The sequence below is a fragment of the Cladophialophora bantiana genome, assembly GCF_000835475.1.
Source record: "Cladophialophora bantiana CBS 173.52 unplaced genomic scaffold supercont1.22, whole genome shotgun sequence".
In the NCBI taxonomy this organism is placed as follows: domain Eukaryota; kingdom Fungi; phylum Ascomycota; class Eurotiomycetes; order Chaetothyriales; family Herpotrichiellaceae; genus Cladophialophora; species Cladophialophora bantiana.
This window is the reverse complement of record NW_015971596.1, coordinates 459,265-473,107: the sequence shown is the minus strand read 5'-3', so window position 1 is coordinate 473,107 and position 13,843 is coordinate 459,265. Positions and strand designations below refer to the sequence as shown.

General features: G+C 40.9%; 2 protein-coding genes across 2 annotated transcripts; one reads left to right on the top strand and one right to left on the bottom strand.

Moving 5' to 3' along the window:
• Positions 1–158: 158 nt before the first annotated feature.
• Positions 159–1,059, top strand: Z519_11560 (uncharacterized protein; the record flags this gene model as incomplete). Its single annotated transcript, XM_016769271.1, has 3 exons — positions 159–606; positions 653–737; positions 885–1,059. 3 exons carry the CDS (start codon positions 159–161, stop codon positions 1,057–1,059), a joined length of 708 nt encoding a protein of 235 aa, XP_016614644.1.
• A 588-nt stretch (positions 1,060–1,647) lies between these two features.
• On the bottom strand, positions 1,648–3,423 carry Z519_11559 (uncharacterized protein; the record flags this gene model as incomplete). Its single annotated transcript, XM_016769270.1, has 6 exons — positions 1,648–1,696; positions 1,764–2,055; positions 2,133–2,291; positions 2,333–2,495; positions 2,524–3,093; positions 3,178–3,423. The coding sequence occupies 6 exons, from the start codon at positions 3,421–3,423 to the stop codon at positions 1,648–1,650; spliced, it is 1,479 nt and encodes a 492-aa protein (XP_016614643.1).
• Between the last annotated feature and the right edge of the window lie 10,420 nt (positions 3,424–13,843).

Genomic DNA, 13,843 nt, shown 5'->3' with positions numbered 1-13,843 from the left:
TTTTTTTTTTTTTTTTTTTTTTTTTTTTTTTTTATAACCACTGAAGCACCTGATCCGCATGTTTCCCAAGGTAAACTTGGCAGATAACACCCAGATTTGGTCGGCGAAAGACACACTTGAAAAACCAAACAAGGCCGTTGCATTCCCAATCCCGAAGAATGTCGGAGCCTCCTGTATTGCAAGGGAAGGTCATCGCTGTTGTGGGCGGCGCCTCTGGCATCGGCCGGGCGGTATCTAAGCTTCTAGTCCAACGTAAGGCCAAGGTCGCCATCGCCGACATCCAACAGGACCTCCTCGCCGCCGTCAAGGCAGAACTCACCGATGCTGGTGGCGAACTCTTGACGCACCAAGTCAACATCACCGATCGCGAGCAGACCGAGGAATGGCTGGCCGACGTCGAGAAGCAGTGGGGCGGTCTGGACGGCGCCGTCAACCTAGCGGCCATCATTCCAAAATCGCACAACAAGGGCAGCGTGCTGGACCAGACTGATGCCGATTGGGACGAGGTCTTCGCGGTCAATGTTCGCGGTATGATGAACTGCCTGCGGGCTCATATCCCGCACCTCCTGCAGCGCGACGGCGGCGGCAGCATCGTCAACTTTGCCAGTACGCTGGGGATGATTGGCCGGGCAGAGGCGGCGTGCCTACGCAGCGAGCGAGCACGCCGTGATCGGCTTGACGTCGAGCGTAGCCAAAGAGTTTGGACGCCGAAACATTCGGATCGCCGCCATTGCACCGTGAGTTCCACTATCCCCTACCACTATCCCCTACCATCTGCTGATCATTGCGTGTATGCGTCCGGCGCATTTAAAAATCGGATCCAGAAGTTCACTGTTAACGTTAAGTGGCTCCAGTTGCTATACCTTGACTCCCATGATGTAAAGACCGATCGATGCTGACCCGAAGGCGGCCCAAGAGAAAGAGAACCCTGAGATTACCGCCCTGGGGCGTTTCGTACGACCGGTGGAGATTGCAAGAGCGGTTGCATTCCTGCTCGGGTTAGACTCTAGCTTCATCACGGGGGTTCCGGTCAGCGTGGACGGTGGCTGGGTCTGTTAAAATACTAGGCCCCTGGCTCAGTGTAGAAGACACCTCGTCATAATGAGCATTAATTCAGCAGTGCCATAACACTCTGACTTTCATTGGAAGATGCCAATTGATCTCTCAGGTTCGCCCTCTAAAAAAAAAAAAAAAAATTAAACAGCACAAGAGACTCAATCTCGAGAAAAGAGGATAAATATAGAGGGCGCTGACGGGAGTCAATGTAGACCTCTTGAGTGTCACTTTTGGTACTCATATGAATTCCAAACGCACCGCACAAGCGAACGCCTCCCCTTTCGTGCAGCCATTGAATCGATACTAATTAATAAGATCTTGGCCAAGAGTCGAAGGAGCTTGTTGGGCGAAGGTCCGTTGATAATCTCATTGATTGAATACAGAAGAGAAGTCCATCTACCTCGCGGGGGCGATCTTTGCAGGTGGGGAATTCTTCACAGTGTCGTCACGTGATCTGTAACCTAACCTAGAAGGTAAGGGTTGGGCTAACAGAGCCACTCGGAAGAACTTGAGAGTCTGATACGTGGGCGTTTGGATCGGTACTTGAGCGTCTATGATCGGAGGGAGCTGGCGAGCTGGCGCGGATATGTTTTATTCATAGTTCGTCTCGATGATGTACCGCTCACAAGTCCTGATTGTGCTGATTGGATCTATTTAGCAAAGTCCACCTTCTCGGCTTCGCTCCGTTTTGGTGCAAGCCAACATACTTGGTAACCTCTCGGTAAACTCCTTCGGTGTCAAGGCCAAAGCGGCCATAGTTGGCCCATCCGGCACCGGAGAACCCGAACGAGTCCAACGAAATCGAAGCGTTACAGTACCGTGCCCAGATGGTGGAGACGTATGCTTCGACAGAGATGGCACATGGAGTGTCCGACAAGACCGAGTCTTTGTACTCATCGCTTTGTTCACTAAAGAGGAGGATGCATGGCAGGCTGACCACACGGGTAATGATGCCGTCCGATGTCAACTTGGAACCGGCCTGGACGGCGAATTGTAGTTCTAACTCTCAAGAAACCATTGTCACAGTCGCATTTTCTCTTTCCTCGACGGCGTAGCCGCCCTTCAAGACCAATTACCGGTTAGTCTGGTGGATTTGGACAGTGGCAGGGTCTCGGCCATCGAAATCATCGACGGGCGATTCTTCTGAGACAAAGCTATCAGCCAGGCTCCAATGACTTCCTCTCCGTCAGCGGGACGAATGAAAAGGACGTTGGGCATGGCTCGGTACGGAGAATCTAATTCAACAGCTTGATGATGGGACCATTTTGCACCTCACTGACGGTGTCATGTGTGGCTATTTGGATGACCTTGAGTATCTTGACCGGCTCCGCACCCTCTTCTGGGAAAGTGCTAATGTAGTCCTGAAGTGTGGCTTTCCAATGTTCCTCTTTCATAGCGCCTTCGTAATTCTTCTTGTCGAAGAGCTCCTTAACTTTGCTCTGAAACGTAATGTGTTTGTTAGCTCACGCCAGCGGAGTAATGGAGAAGATCCTTGTTAGTAAACGTTCCGTGATGAGCCTTTGCCGTACCAGCGGCGGCAGTCTGATACCCTATCGTGGTTCGAATATTGAGAAAAGCTGGCTTCCCTTTCATCAACTTTGCCAGCTGCAATGTCGCGACAACATCGTCGACTGATGTGTCACCTGTAAAAACATCGATCACATCCCATCCGAGAGCTCTCAACTTGGAGTTCGTGTTTTCGCTCGCCGTCCAGTCCAGCGGTCCGTCGCAGGTAATCGCATTATTGTCGTAACAGAGGCAAAGATTGTCGAGTTTTAGGTGGCCGGCAATGGCGAGAGCTTCTCGGGCGACTCCTTGTTGTAAACAACTGTCTCCCGCGCTGAAATACATACAGGAACTCGTTATGGTGAAGTTGTCCTTGTTGTACCTGGCGGCAAAATTCTTGGATGCGATTGCAAGTCCAACTGCGTTGGCGATTCCTTGACCCAACGGGCCTGTGGTCGCCTCCGCTCCTGGAACTTCAATCTCGGGATGCCGGTGGCATAGAGTAGTCTTCCATTTTCCATCCTTAAATCCCTAATCGCTTGCATACGGTTTCAACTCGTCCATAGTCATGTGCGAATATCCGGTGATGTGCAGCATCACGTACAGCAAAATTACTACATGCCAATTTGGCAGGACAAAGAGGTCCCGGTCAAACCAGAAAGGATTTTGTGGATTGTATCGTAGGGTGTGTCGCCAGAGCGCGACAGCTAAAGGTGCCATGCCAATGGCTGAACCTCTATGGCCGCCGCCATTTTGACGACAGCAATCCATGACCAACTCTCTGATGTCGCGTACCGCGAATTCATCCACAGAATAGCTTGTTGGAAGAACGCCGTTGGCGAGGGCATTTGATACAGCCATGTTTGTTGAGTTCGAAATGTTGTTCAATTGTGAAAGCGTGCCTTTATGAGAGAGTAATGATCAGATCTATTTTCTTCCTCAGGCTTTAGTCTACCTGCATTTACTCAGATTTTGTCCCCTTGTCACTTCCGGAATCAATCCGTAGCATTTTGTTCAGTCGATCTTTCCATATCCTTTCCCGCTGCAATCTTCGGCGCCTTTGCCACAAAAACTCGACCAGACAGATATTCCCTGCGTCGCCGGAGAAATTGGTAGCCGAAGACCTCTTCCGAAAGCGTCCACCCCCTCTAGCCTCACTAAGAATACTCTAGGATACACCTCGTATTGCAGTGCTCTCAGGTCACAACGCGTACGTTTCCTAAAGGAGGATATCACTATTCATGCCGGAATACTCAGTCGTCGGCCCGCATTTTAGAATATTAGGGCAAGGGGCATCAGTCTCGGCCTGGTTGAAATCAATCCCCGCTCTAATTGTTTTGCCGGTAGAGAAGGCTACTTAATGCTCGTCGCAGCAGCAGGTATTGACAGCCAATAATCTTTCAATCGCACAACGGTATAGCCAAGAGACTTATCTGTTCTCAGCCTTGTGACAGTAAGCTGGGTCAGCTCAACACTATTCAGGGTGAGTCGGATTTTATTCACCTGCTCTCGCAATCGTATTTCGGTCTTCTGTCGTGCTAGATGCTCATTTAAGAGTTTATGAAGGGGCCTGAAACTTCTGCCCTTTTCACAGTTTGCTTTCTTTTGAACATCCGTTCTAGCGTTGATGGCAGGGATGTCTGGCACCAGTCATCGGGGATACGTTTTGGTATGCTCACTCCTATCGAGAAGGAAGTGCCATTTGAGGCGGCCACACTCTTCGGGGCGAAAGATTTGCGATTATACAAACCAAAACAGGGCCACTAGCTACTTCGCACGTTCGACTCGCACCACGAGCTACAGGGCTTTGCGGGCCAGACCTCCATTATTATCAGAATGGCCATGGCCGACATCGAAGCCAGCAGACTGGAATCTGCAAAGCAAAACAAACTTGTGGACCGCATCTTCGGCATGTCGACAAAGATACAAACACAGGCTGTGGCCGACCAAGAGACTAAGTCCGATCTCGTCATCTAAAAGAGCACAGAGTTGCGAAACAAGTCCGGATTTGAGCCCGCGGGTTTCGTCTTTGGATGTCCTGGGGCACCGGTGTGTGCCAACATTAGTCTTTTCTATGCCGGCTCTGGGGCCAAGTTGGTGGCCGTGGGCCTGGTTGCTGTAATCCAGAGTCTACATCAGGCCGAAGCGGCCAAAAGGGAGGTCGACAATCTTACCAATTTGGCGTCATGCCCACACATTTGATGGCGCCGTTGCGCTAGTTGGGACCGGTATAGTGGTGGTGAAGCCGTTTATTACACATACTTTTGACTTTTCGCAGGCACACGAGGCATTTGGACTGGTCTGCAAGAACCCCCCCGATATGATCAAGTGTGTGATATTAAATAACAAAATCCATGACGAAAAATATTGAACTGGGGCGAGGCTACTAGCCATGGGCATCAACTCGTACGGCGGTGGGTATGGTCTCTTCTCAACGCGCACACTCAACTAGAGGAAGTCCTCTCTATTGGTAACTTAGTTGCTTATGTATTGTATATGAAAGATAGTCCCCTAGAACTATATAAGAAGAACCATAGTCTAGGGTCGGCGCCCCAGCCAATCATAACTCTATCCACTACTTCCAACTTCTCCCATTACATCCCTCCCATTGTCGCTCGCTTCCTTAACGACCTCGCTCAAGACTTAACTATAATCTTCGCCTATCCTTCTCGGAAACATTAATTCTTCTTTATATCCTTTAAACGCTCTACGAAGTTATCTAATTATCTCTCATCTAACCCCTTCGGACTCGAGCCCTTTAACGCCCCTAGATCTCCACTGCGCTTCGATTTACGCATAATCATCTTATAGATCTCTAGGGCGATAGTGAAACGATCCTCGATATTGACTTAAGTATTAGATAAGGCTATTTATAAGCGAGCCGTCTCGTAAGTTTCCGCATTAATGATCGCTAGAGAATTCTTAATTATCTAGAGCTTATAACTGCTAGTGTTCTACTAAAGATTAGATTTAAGGCGTATTTCCCGGGGTGAAATACTGAAAACGCTATTCTTTAACCATCGAACGAAGAAATCGAGTGTTATCTTAGTCGTATCTAATCTATCTTATGTCGAATTAATAACCGAGTACGACTACGTTGTCCCATCGACTATAAAGATTAGCCAATGATACTCTTTATCTATTAAGTCGTCGTTAAAGATAATAAGTCGTCTTATACCATCGTCGACGTTTCCCTAGGCTTTAAATTTCACCGGTGCGTTTACGTTCCTACATTAGTTGATCTAGAAAAGGAACGCGGCGCCTAAGATAATGGTATATCTTATATATAATTCTTTCCGGCTTACTATAATTCTCGCATCGATGAAAGACTAATTAATCTATTCATTATATCTAGGATTTAGTAGGGCGCTCCGAAGAGCACTACTTAAGACATCGATAGCCTTATAGTCGGGATGACTAGATAGAACCTAGTAATTTATCGTTCCGAACCTTTCTTCTTACTACTTTATTAATTATTCGAGGTTCTTCATAGAATCTTTATAAGGCGCAGCGATTCTTTCTAATTCTTCTAGGTATAAGGCGATTCCTTTCTTAACTATATATAGATAGGCGGATATATATCGTCTAGATATATACCTAGTAAGTAAGCTTAATACGTTAATTATTTTTTTAGCTTCGAATTCGTAGTATCGTTATATATCTTTACGGCTAACTAAGGGTATATTTCTTCCGTAGTTCGTCTATCTTATATACTTCTAAATTATTAATTACGCGAACACGATAGAGCTTCTAGAATTTAGAATCGAATTCGGTAAGTTATCGAGCGTATCTCTTCCGAGAGAGTATAGTGATAGGACGGCTCCGGAAGAACTAATAATACGTATTTCTTAGTTTATAAGTTACTATTCGATCTCGATTCCGTAGAAGAGTTCTAAAATTCTCGGCTTCTTTATACTTAGGTTATAGCCGGGACTTAGAGCTACGAAGCCTAGACTAGGGATCATCGTCTATAGTCGCGGTCTCTTTATAACGCCTAAGATATTAATCGAATTATTTCTTATTTAATTTATTTATTCGCGACTCCTAAGAATAGGGCGTTCTTCTCCCGATTTCGTAAGCTATATTAAGCTTCCTCGTCCTACACTCGTTAAACTAAGCCGTATCGAAAGGGCGCTTTACCATAGTCGTATAGAAATTAGAGTAATAGAAGTAGGCGTAGTAGAGACCGTAGAAATAGAAATCCGACCACCTCGGGTAGTCCGCGTATTTAGACGTCTTACGGAAGTATTAGAAGAACCGATAAGGCCGGCGAAATTCGTAGTTCGAGGTGTAGGGAGATTACTAGTATTAGAACGAGTAATAGATCGATGAACTCCCGAGTCTAAAACGTTCCTAGTAATTAAATCTTACGTAGTAAGTAGTGTTACTAGCCTAGATTTTTCTTCGAATGTAATTAGATTATTATAGTTTATAGAAAGAACGTCTACTTAGTATAGTCTAGTCGCTTCTATAAATCCGTACCGACTAAGTATCTCTAACTACTCGGGACGATTACGCTTAGCGATTCGCTCATTATCGTTAGATATTTTGCCGTCGAGGACGATCTAAATGTCCTCCGTAACTAGATACGGCGAAGCATTATAGTGTCGATTCTATCGAATTCGGGCTAGACGGGCTATTATTTTATATAAGGCGACTTATAGTAGCCGAAGAGAGGTTACGTTGTACTAGAGTAAATGTTTCCGAGCGAATTAATACTGGTTTAAGAGTGTAGTTATATTCCCTCCGTATAGAATGATTAATTCATTAAAGAATTCTACTAACGTCTAAGTAGAAAGCTTTACGAATTCTCCGCGCGGAATGAGAACGTCTCTCTCTCTATATTTATAATTAAAGAGACTTATATTATTTATTCAGCCGTATTTAGAGAGTAGCTTATTACGTATCTTTACGCGACGATTTCGTCTATTATTAAACTCTTTCTTTTTAGCGCATAGATTAGAGTATTTTTAAAACTCTATACGGGCATTTAGAAGATCTTTAGTGAGGTCGTAGACTCATTAGGCTATAAAGTCGCGAATCTCGTCTATTTATCGATATTTTAATTTAAGAGAGCTATAGAAGTCTTTAATTCGATTCGCGTTATCCTAATTCATAGTAGCTATAGCTTCTTCGAGCGTAACTTCTCTAATATAGTCTAGATATTTAATAGTAAGAATAGATTAGTTTTCGACGATTCCGGCATTAGATACTTAATATCTAGTACTTCTACTAATAGCGGCCATAGAAGTAGAATTTAGATGAATTATTAGAAGTCTCGGTAAAAGTGACCTAGAATTTCTAGATATCTTAATGACGTAGTGAATTATTAAGCTAGAAACCTAAGGAGAAAGAAAGAAAAGAAAAAGATAATTCGGTCCGAACTATCGTCGTCGAAATACTGAACTTAATGATGAAGTTATGTAAAGATTTCTAGGCTTACGCTTTTAGAATCTCACTTAGAAAGATAATTTTAAGAGTAAAGAACGAGTTAAGAGAGTTTAGAATAATTCGAAATAGTATAATTAACGAAGAATTAAGTCGTAGAATCGTAATCGAAAGAAAGATTAATGAGAAGATAAGGACTAGATACTTATATCTATCTCTAGTAGAAGTATATATATTTCGACGTCTCTATAGTAAAATCTCGATATTTTACGTTTTAAATTATCTCTCCGAACTAATTCCGTACTAGACTCGACCTTCTAGTGATAGTATCGTTACTAATAGTATCACTAATATATATCTTTCTCGTTATCTTTAGTCTATACGGTTATCTAATTTATCTTATCTATAACTAATCTTTTAGTTATCTATAAAGGCCTTACGATATTCTTACTTAGTGAGCGAGAATTCTTAAAGCTCTCGTTCTCTAGCGTCATTACTTTCCGATGAAAGTATACTTCGGGCCATAATATCCGCTTTATCTTTTAACGTTTTAGGCGAGGACGACTACCCCGATAGCCGTGAAATTTTAGCTAATTAGCGTATTTCATTTTTCCCTATATAGTGTTTAAGTAAATTTAGCTAATTAGAGTACGCGCTTACTTCCTTACGTTCATAGTATTTTCTTTACGACCTAACGATTTACGATACTTCATTCTCTCTCTTCTTCTTTTTATTAGCGAGATTCCGGAGCTAATAGGGTCGTAGATTTAGACGCATCGTAGTTCGGTTCGAGCGTAAAACTATATTCATCGTCGTTCTCTTTCGTATAAACTTCCCGTAAGCCTTTAAATTTAGAGCGTTACCTTCTCTATCGCTTCGTAATAGTAGAGCGAAAGAGATAGTAACGAACTCTACGTAGTTCATTCCTTAAAAGATTCTTCTAGAATATTTAAATTATTATACTCTCTTCGTATTTAGTCGATTATAAGGGGAATTTCGACTATCACTATTAAGGGTGGCGACCTCGTCGCTCTATTTCAAAGTCTACGACTACGGCGTAAGTAGATTTCTCCCCGCTCCGAGGAAGAGAACTCTACGTCTATGGAATCTTTCGCCTTCGCTAAGTACGACGAATCCGGAGTTATTATCCGTTGTTACTCTTCGTCGTCGGCGAAGTCTCCTAGTAATGAAGATATATCGGCTAGAAAGTTCGCTAGTCTCGAATAGAATCTCTTTAGACGACTAATAGTATACGTACTACTTAGCCGAGCCCTATTAAGCTCCGCTAATGTATACGTACCCTTCTCTTAATTCGCTTCTATAATTTTAAACGGCCTAAACTATCGAAAGGCTAATTTCTTTTCTATAGATATATTCATTAATTCTACGATGTTATAACTAAGAACTAATATACTCACTTTAAATAGTCCGGAATATAAACTATATCGCTTATCGAAATATTTCTTCCCGAGCCTTCGTATTTTATTTAGATAAGCTACTACCTCTTCTAGATCTTTACTTCGTCTTTCAAGGGCCCGGGCCCTTATAGTAATTAAGTCTATAGTATCGATAATCTCATCTTAATTTATAATATTCTAGATTATAATCTTAAGCTCGATCGATAGAATCGATCTATCTAAGAATTCGATTTCGTATAGTGTTATTTCGGTATCGACTTTAATAATTATTCGATCTATCTAAAGAATAGTATAAAGATAGTGTATCTATATATCTTCTCTATTCGTTTAGTATATTTTTAAAAGAGCATTCGTAATATCTCTATATTCTACCTTCACTTATTTATTTATCTAAGAGTAGTAGGCCGAAGTAATTACGCGTTTAATTCTATATTTTTCGGCGAGTTCTTTCACTCATTCCTTATTCTTAGATCCGCCGTTATACACTAATCTTCTAAATAAGCCATAACGATAGATGATCTCTTCGTATAGAAACTTCGCTACTATTGTACTATTAATAGATATAATATCTTTAGATTTAACCTAGCCGCTTATATTACTTCGCGCTTTCATAAGATATCTTTTCCCTTAAGATATCGACATTAGGGTGTAATTAACACTAATCTACTCCCAGCGTATATCGACTAATATTAGGAATATCTCGTTATATAATCTTCTACTTTCGCGGAACTAATATTTCGAATAGATCTTAACGAATTTCTTAACGTCCCGATACTAACCTTCCTAGAAATAACGATCGATCACTCGCTAATGTATAGCTTTACGTCTAAAGTGTTTAGTATTATTATATATTGCTTCGAGAATTCTCTTCTTCTCGGCATTATTATTAATCACCCGTCTACTTAGTCTATTCGCTGTTAGTTTTCTAAATAAATGGTCCTCGCGAACGAAGAAGTTCATTAAATTCTTTTATAACTATCGGAAATTCTTATTACTCATTCCGTGAGGACGCTATTAATCTTAAAGATACTTCGTAAGCTACTTCGAATCTTCCAAGTATTTATCTTCGAAGAGCTAGACTACGCGCGGTGCTACTAAGCTCACGAATCGATTCCTCACGCGTACTACTACCGATCGTACTATTACGAAATCCCGGTAAGTAGCGTTCTATTTAATCGGACGAATATTTCCGCGAACGATTAGTATTCTAGTCTCGATTTAATCGTTAATCTCTTCTTCTCTCTTCGCCTCTTTAAGATCTTCCTCGGTCGGAGAACGATGAGATAGAGTATCCGTAACTATATTTTTCTTACTAGATATATATTATACATTAAAGTTAAATTTACGAATCTAAACTAATCATTAATTAATCACTACTCCTAGTAAATCTATCGATTATCGATTAAGTTAAGTAGCGAGAGTTATTACGTTAGTTTCTACGATAAAGCATACGATATATAATTATCTTTTAAACTTCTTAAGAGCTTTTAGTAATCCCCGAGCTTTTTTCTTAAGGGCATCGTATTTTAGCTCGACTTTTATTTATATTTCGCTCTCGTACCTTATAGCTCGACGTATTCCGGTGATTAAGTTAACTTATATAATTACGTCTCTTTATTCTCGGCCGCTCGCGTTAACTATAAGAATAATCTATTCGCCATTCTCACTATAATCTAAGCTAACTAGAGTAGGAGGCGACGATAAGATAAGTTTTAAGGCGCTCATACTTTCATCGTAAACTCTTTCCTAGATTTAAACTATATTCTTTCGGAGTAAGGCGTATAACGATTTAGTAATGATTACGAAATGAAAGATCTAGACACGATAATATACGTAGATTCTAAGAAAGCTACGGAGCTCTAGTTAGTTCGTCGAAATAGACTAGTTTCGAATCTTATCGGTTTTCGATTCTTAAGAATATCGTTTATCTCGATCGTAGACGTATCTAACTACTTCGATTCTATTTATATAGAGCTATAGCTTCTAGTCTATAATCGTAGCGCCGGCCCTTTCGAGATTAGTTAGCACTTCGTCGAGATTCGTTAAATACTCTAATATAAAGCGGCGCATTCCTAGAACTACTTCTTTCTATCCGTAATCGGTCTTTAGTTCTTTTACCGCGATATTATTTAAGAATGGTCGTGTACGTTCCGGAATTTATTCGTATAAGATGCGATTCGTAATGCGTACGAACTAGATTATAGAATTAGTCGCTTCTTAAGATAATATTACGCATCGAACTAACCTAATGAGTATATAAATATCCGTAAGATCTCGGCTCTTCTTTACGAGCTCTATTTAATCGTATTCGGAAAGCTAGTTTAGAAGAAAAGTTATCTACATCTCTAAGAATTCTTTAATAAAGTCGTTTAAAGAAGAAGATAAGTTAACGTTCCTTATTATCACCGAATTAATATTCTAAGTAGTAATTACTAGTCGATATTCCCTAGACTTTTTCTTTTTAACTAGAAAGAAGGGGTTTCTATATAAGCTATAACTAAACTCGAAGAGACGCGACTAAATCTTATTCTTAACTAGCTTAATTACGATCGACTCGAGTGCCTTAGGAACTAGGAAACTCTTCGCCTACTATAGAATATACGGTATAGTTCGAATTATCTAAGGCGACGTTATATCGTAATAAATTCTTCTAATCTCTTTAATATTCTAGGTTAAAGCGCCTTCCCGATTATATAGGATTTTCACTAAGACTTCCTTCTTAAGAGATATTAAGTTAGGTTCGATAATTAGCTTTTTTAGACGCTCCGATATTAGACGTTTTTCGTAAGAAAATATTATAAGTCTAGGGTATATTTATTTAGAGAATCGGTACGGTCGTTCGTTAAACGTAGCTTATTTCTCCGTAATAGTCTTTACTCTCTAGTCTAGTAATTCTCCGGGTGTTAAGTCGTTCTATCGATCGATATCTATAGACTTCACCTTATTAGCTTTTCTCTTATAGAGGGTATTAATCCAAGCTTCTAACGGCCGCTTAGATCTAAGACGTTTATATCGCTATTTATTTTCTAGGTCTTATCTTAAGGCTTCGTCGTTAACTAGTCTCGACGATCTCACGAATTACTTATTATCCTATACGTCGAAAGATCTAGCTAAGAACTATAGCTCCTAAAGATCGTCGTCGCCCATTACGAAAGAATTCGTTATCGAGATTAGATTACCGTCCTAGTCTATCTTAAAGTCGAGGGCTAGTGTCCTAGGTTTCTTCTAAGCTCTTATTAACGCGAGTACGAGCTTCTTCATCGTCTTATACTCGCCTAGCCTTTTAAAGAGACTAAGTATATAAGCTCGAATATTATGAATATATCTCGATCTTCATCGAAGTTAGAAGTAGTCTATATAACTATTTATACTCTCTTATCGACGTAGCTATTCGTTAAACCTATAATGTAAGTATCCTCGTCCTTTTCTTAGACTAATTCTTAAGCTGCCTTCTAAAATAGTCTTCCTAAGATGAAACGGTACGTTAGGTCTATAATATTCGTTATATAGACATTTATTAAGACCTCGATTCTAGCGATGCTAACTATAAAATCTTCAATTATCTCTATAAACTTTTCTCAGTCGTCGTTAAAGCCTACGGCGTCGTAGATAAACTTAACTTTTCGTATATATTAAGATAGTCCTATCTCTTTAACTAGAGCGAGAATTATTAGATTAATCTCGACTTTAGTATCTAGTAAGGAGTCTTTATATCGATCTCTTATCTTTATAGATAGATAGGGGCACCCACTATAATATAGTCTTAGGCGGATCGGGCGATTCACTAATGAATTTATTTACATCGTACCGACTTTAGTAATAGGTTTCTCTTTCGCTTACGTAAGTCTTACGTCGCTACCTCTCGAAGTATAGCCCTAATGAACGGGCTCTTACTTATCTTCGTCGTAATGCCAATGTTTACGGGAGAACTACTCGTTCCGAATCTTCTTTATCGATAGTAAGTTCCTCATTCGAATTGAGATCTCTTAGTTTAATAGATAGTTTACGATCTTTCCAGCACTATTTAGATTCTATAATAATGTCTTTCGAAGAGACCTAGGCCTAGGTAGTTCGTACGTAGTCTCTTTTATAGTCCGGAGACGTAATAATATCTAACGAGGCTAGAAGGGCTCTAGTGAATCTCTCATTATAGTATTCTAGGAGGTCGGGTTACGTAACCGCTCATTCTATATATTATATAGAGAAATTCTCGACCTCTAATTAGTCGAGCTAATTAGACCTAGCGATTCATCTACGATTCCGTTATATACGATTTCTTTATTAGATCTCATCTATCGCGTTGTATATTATCTCGGTCTTTCTACCGAGGGTTCGTAAGCCCTAATTTAAGGATATTTCGCTTACGTATATCCGTCTTATTAGAGAGCTAAGCGCTTTCCTAGAGTATCTACGTAAGCTTTACTCTAGAACTAATCTATACGAATTCCTTTTAGACCTATAGTATTCGAGATACG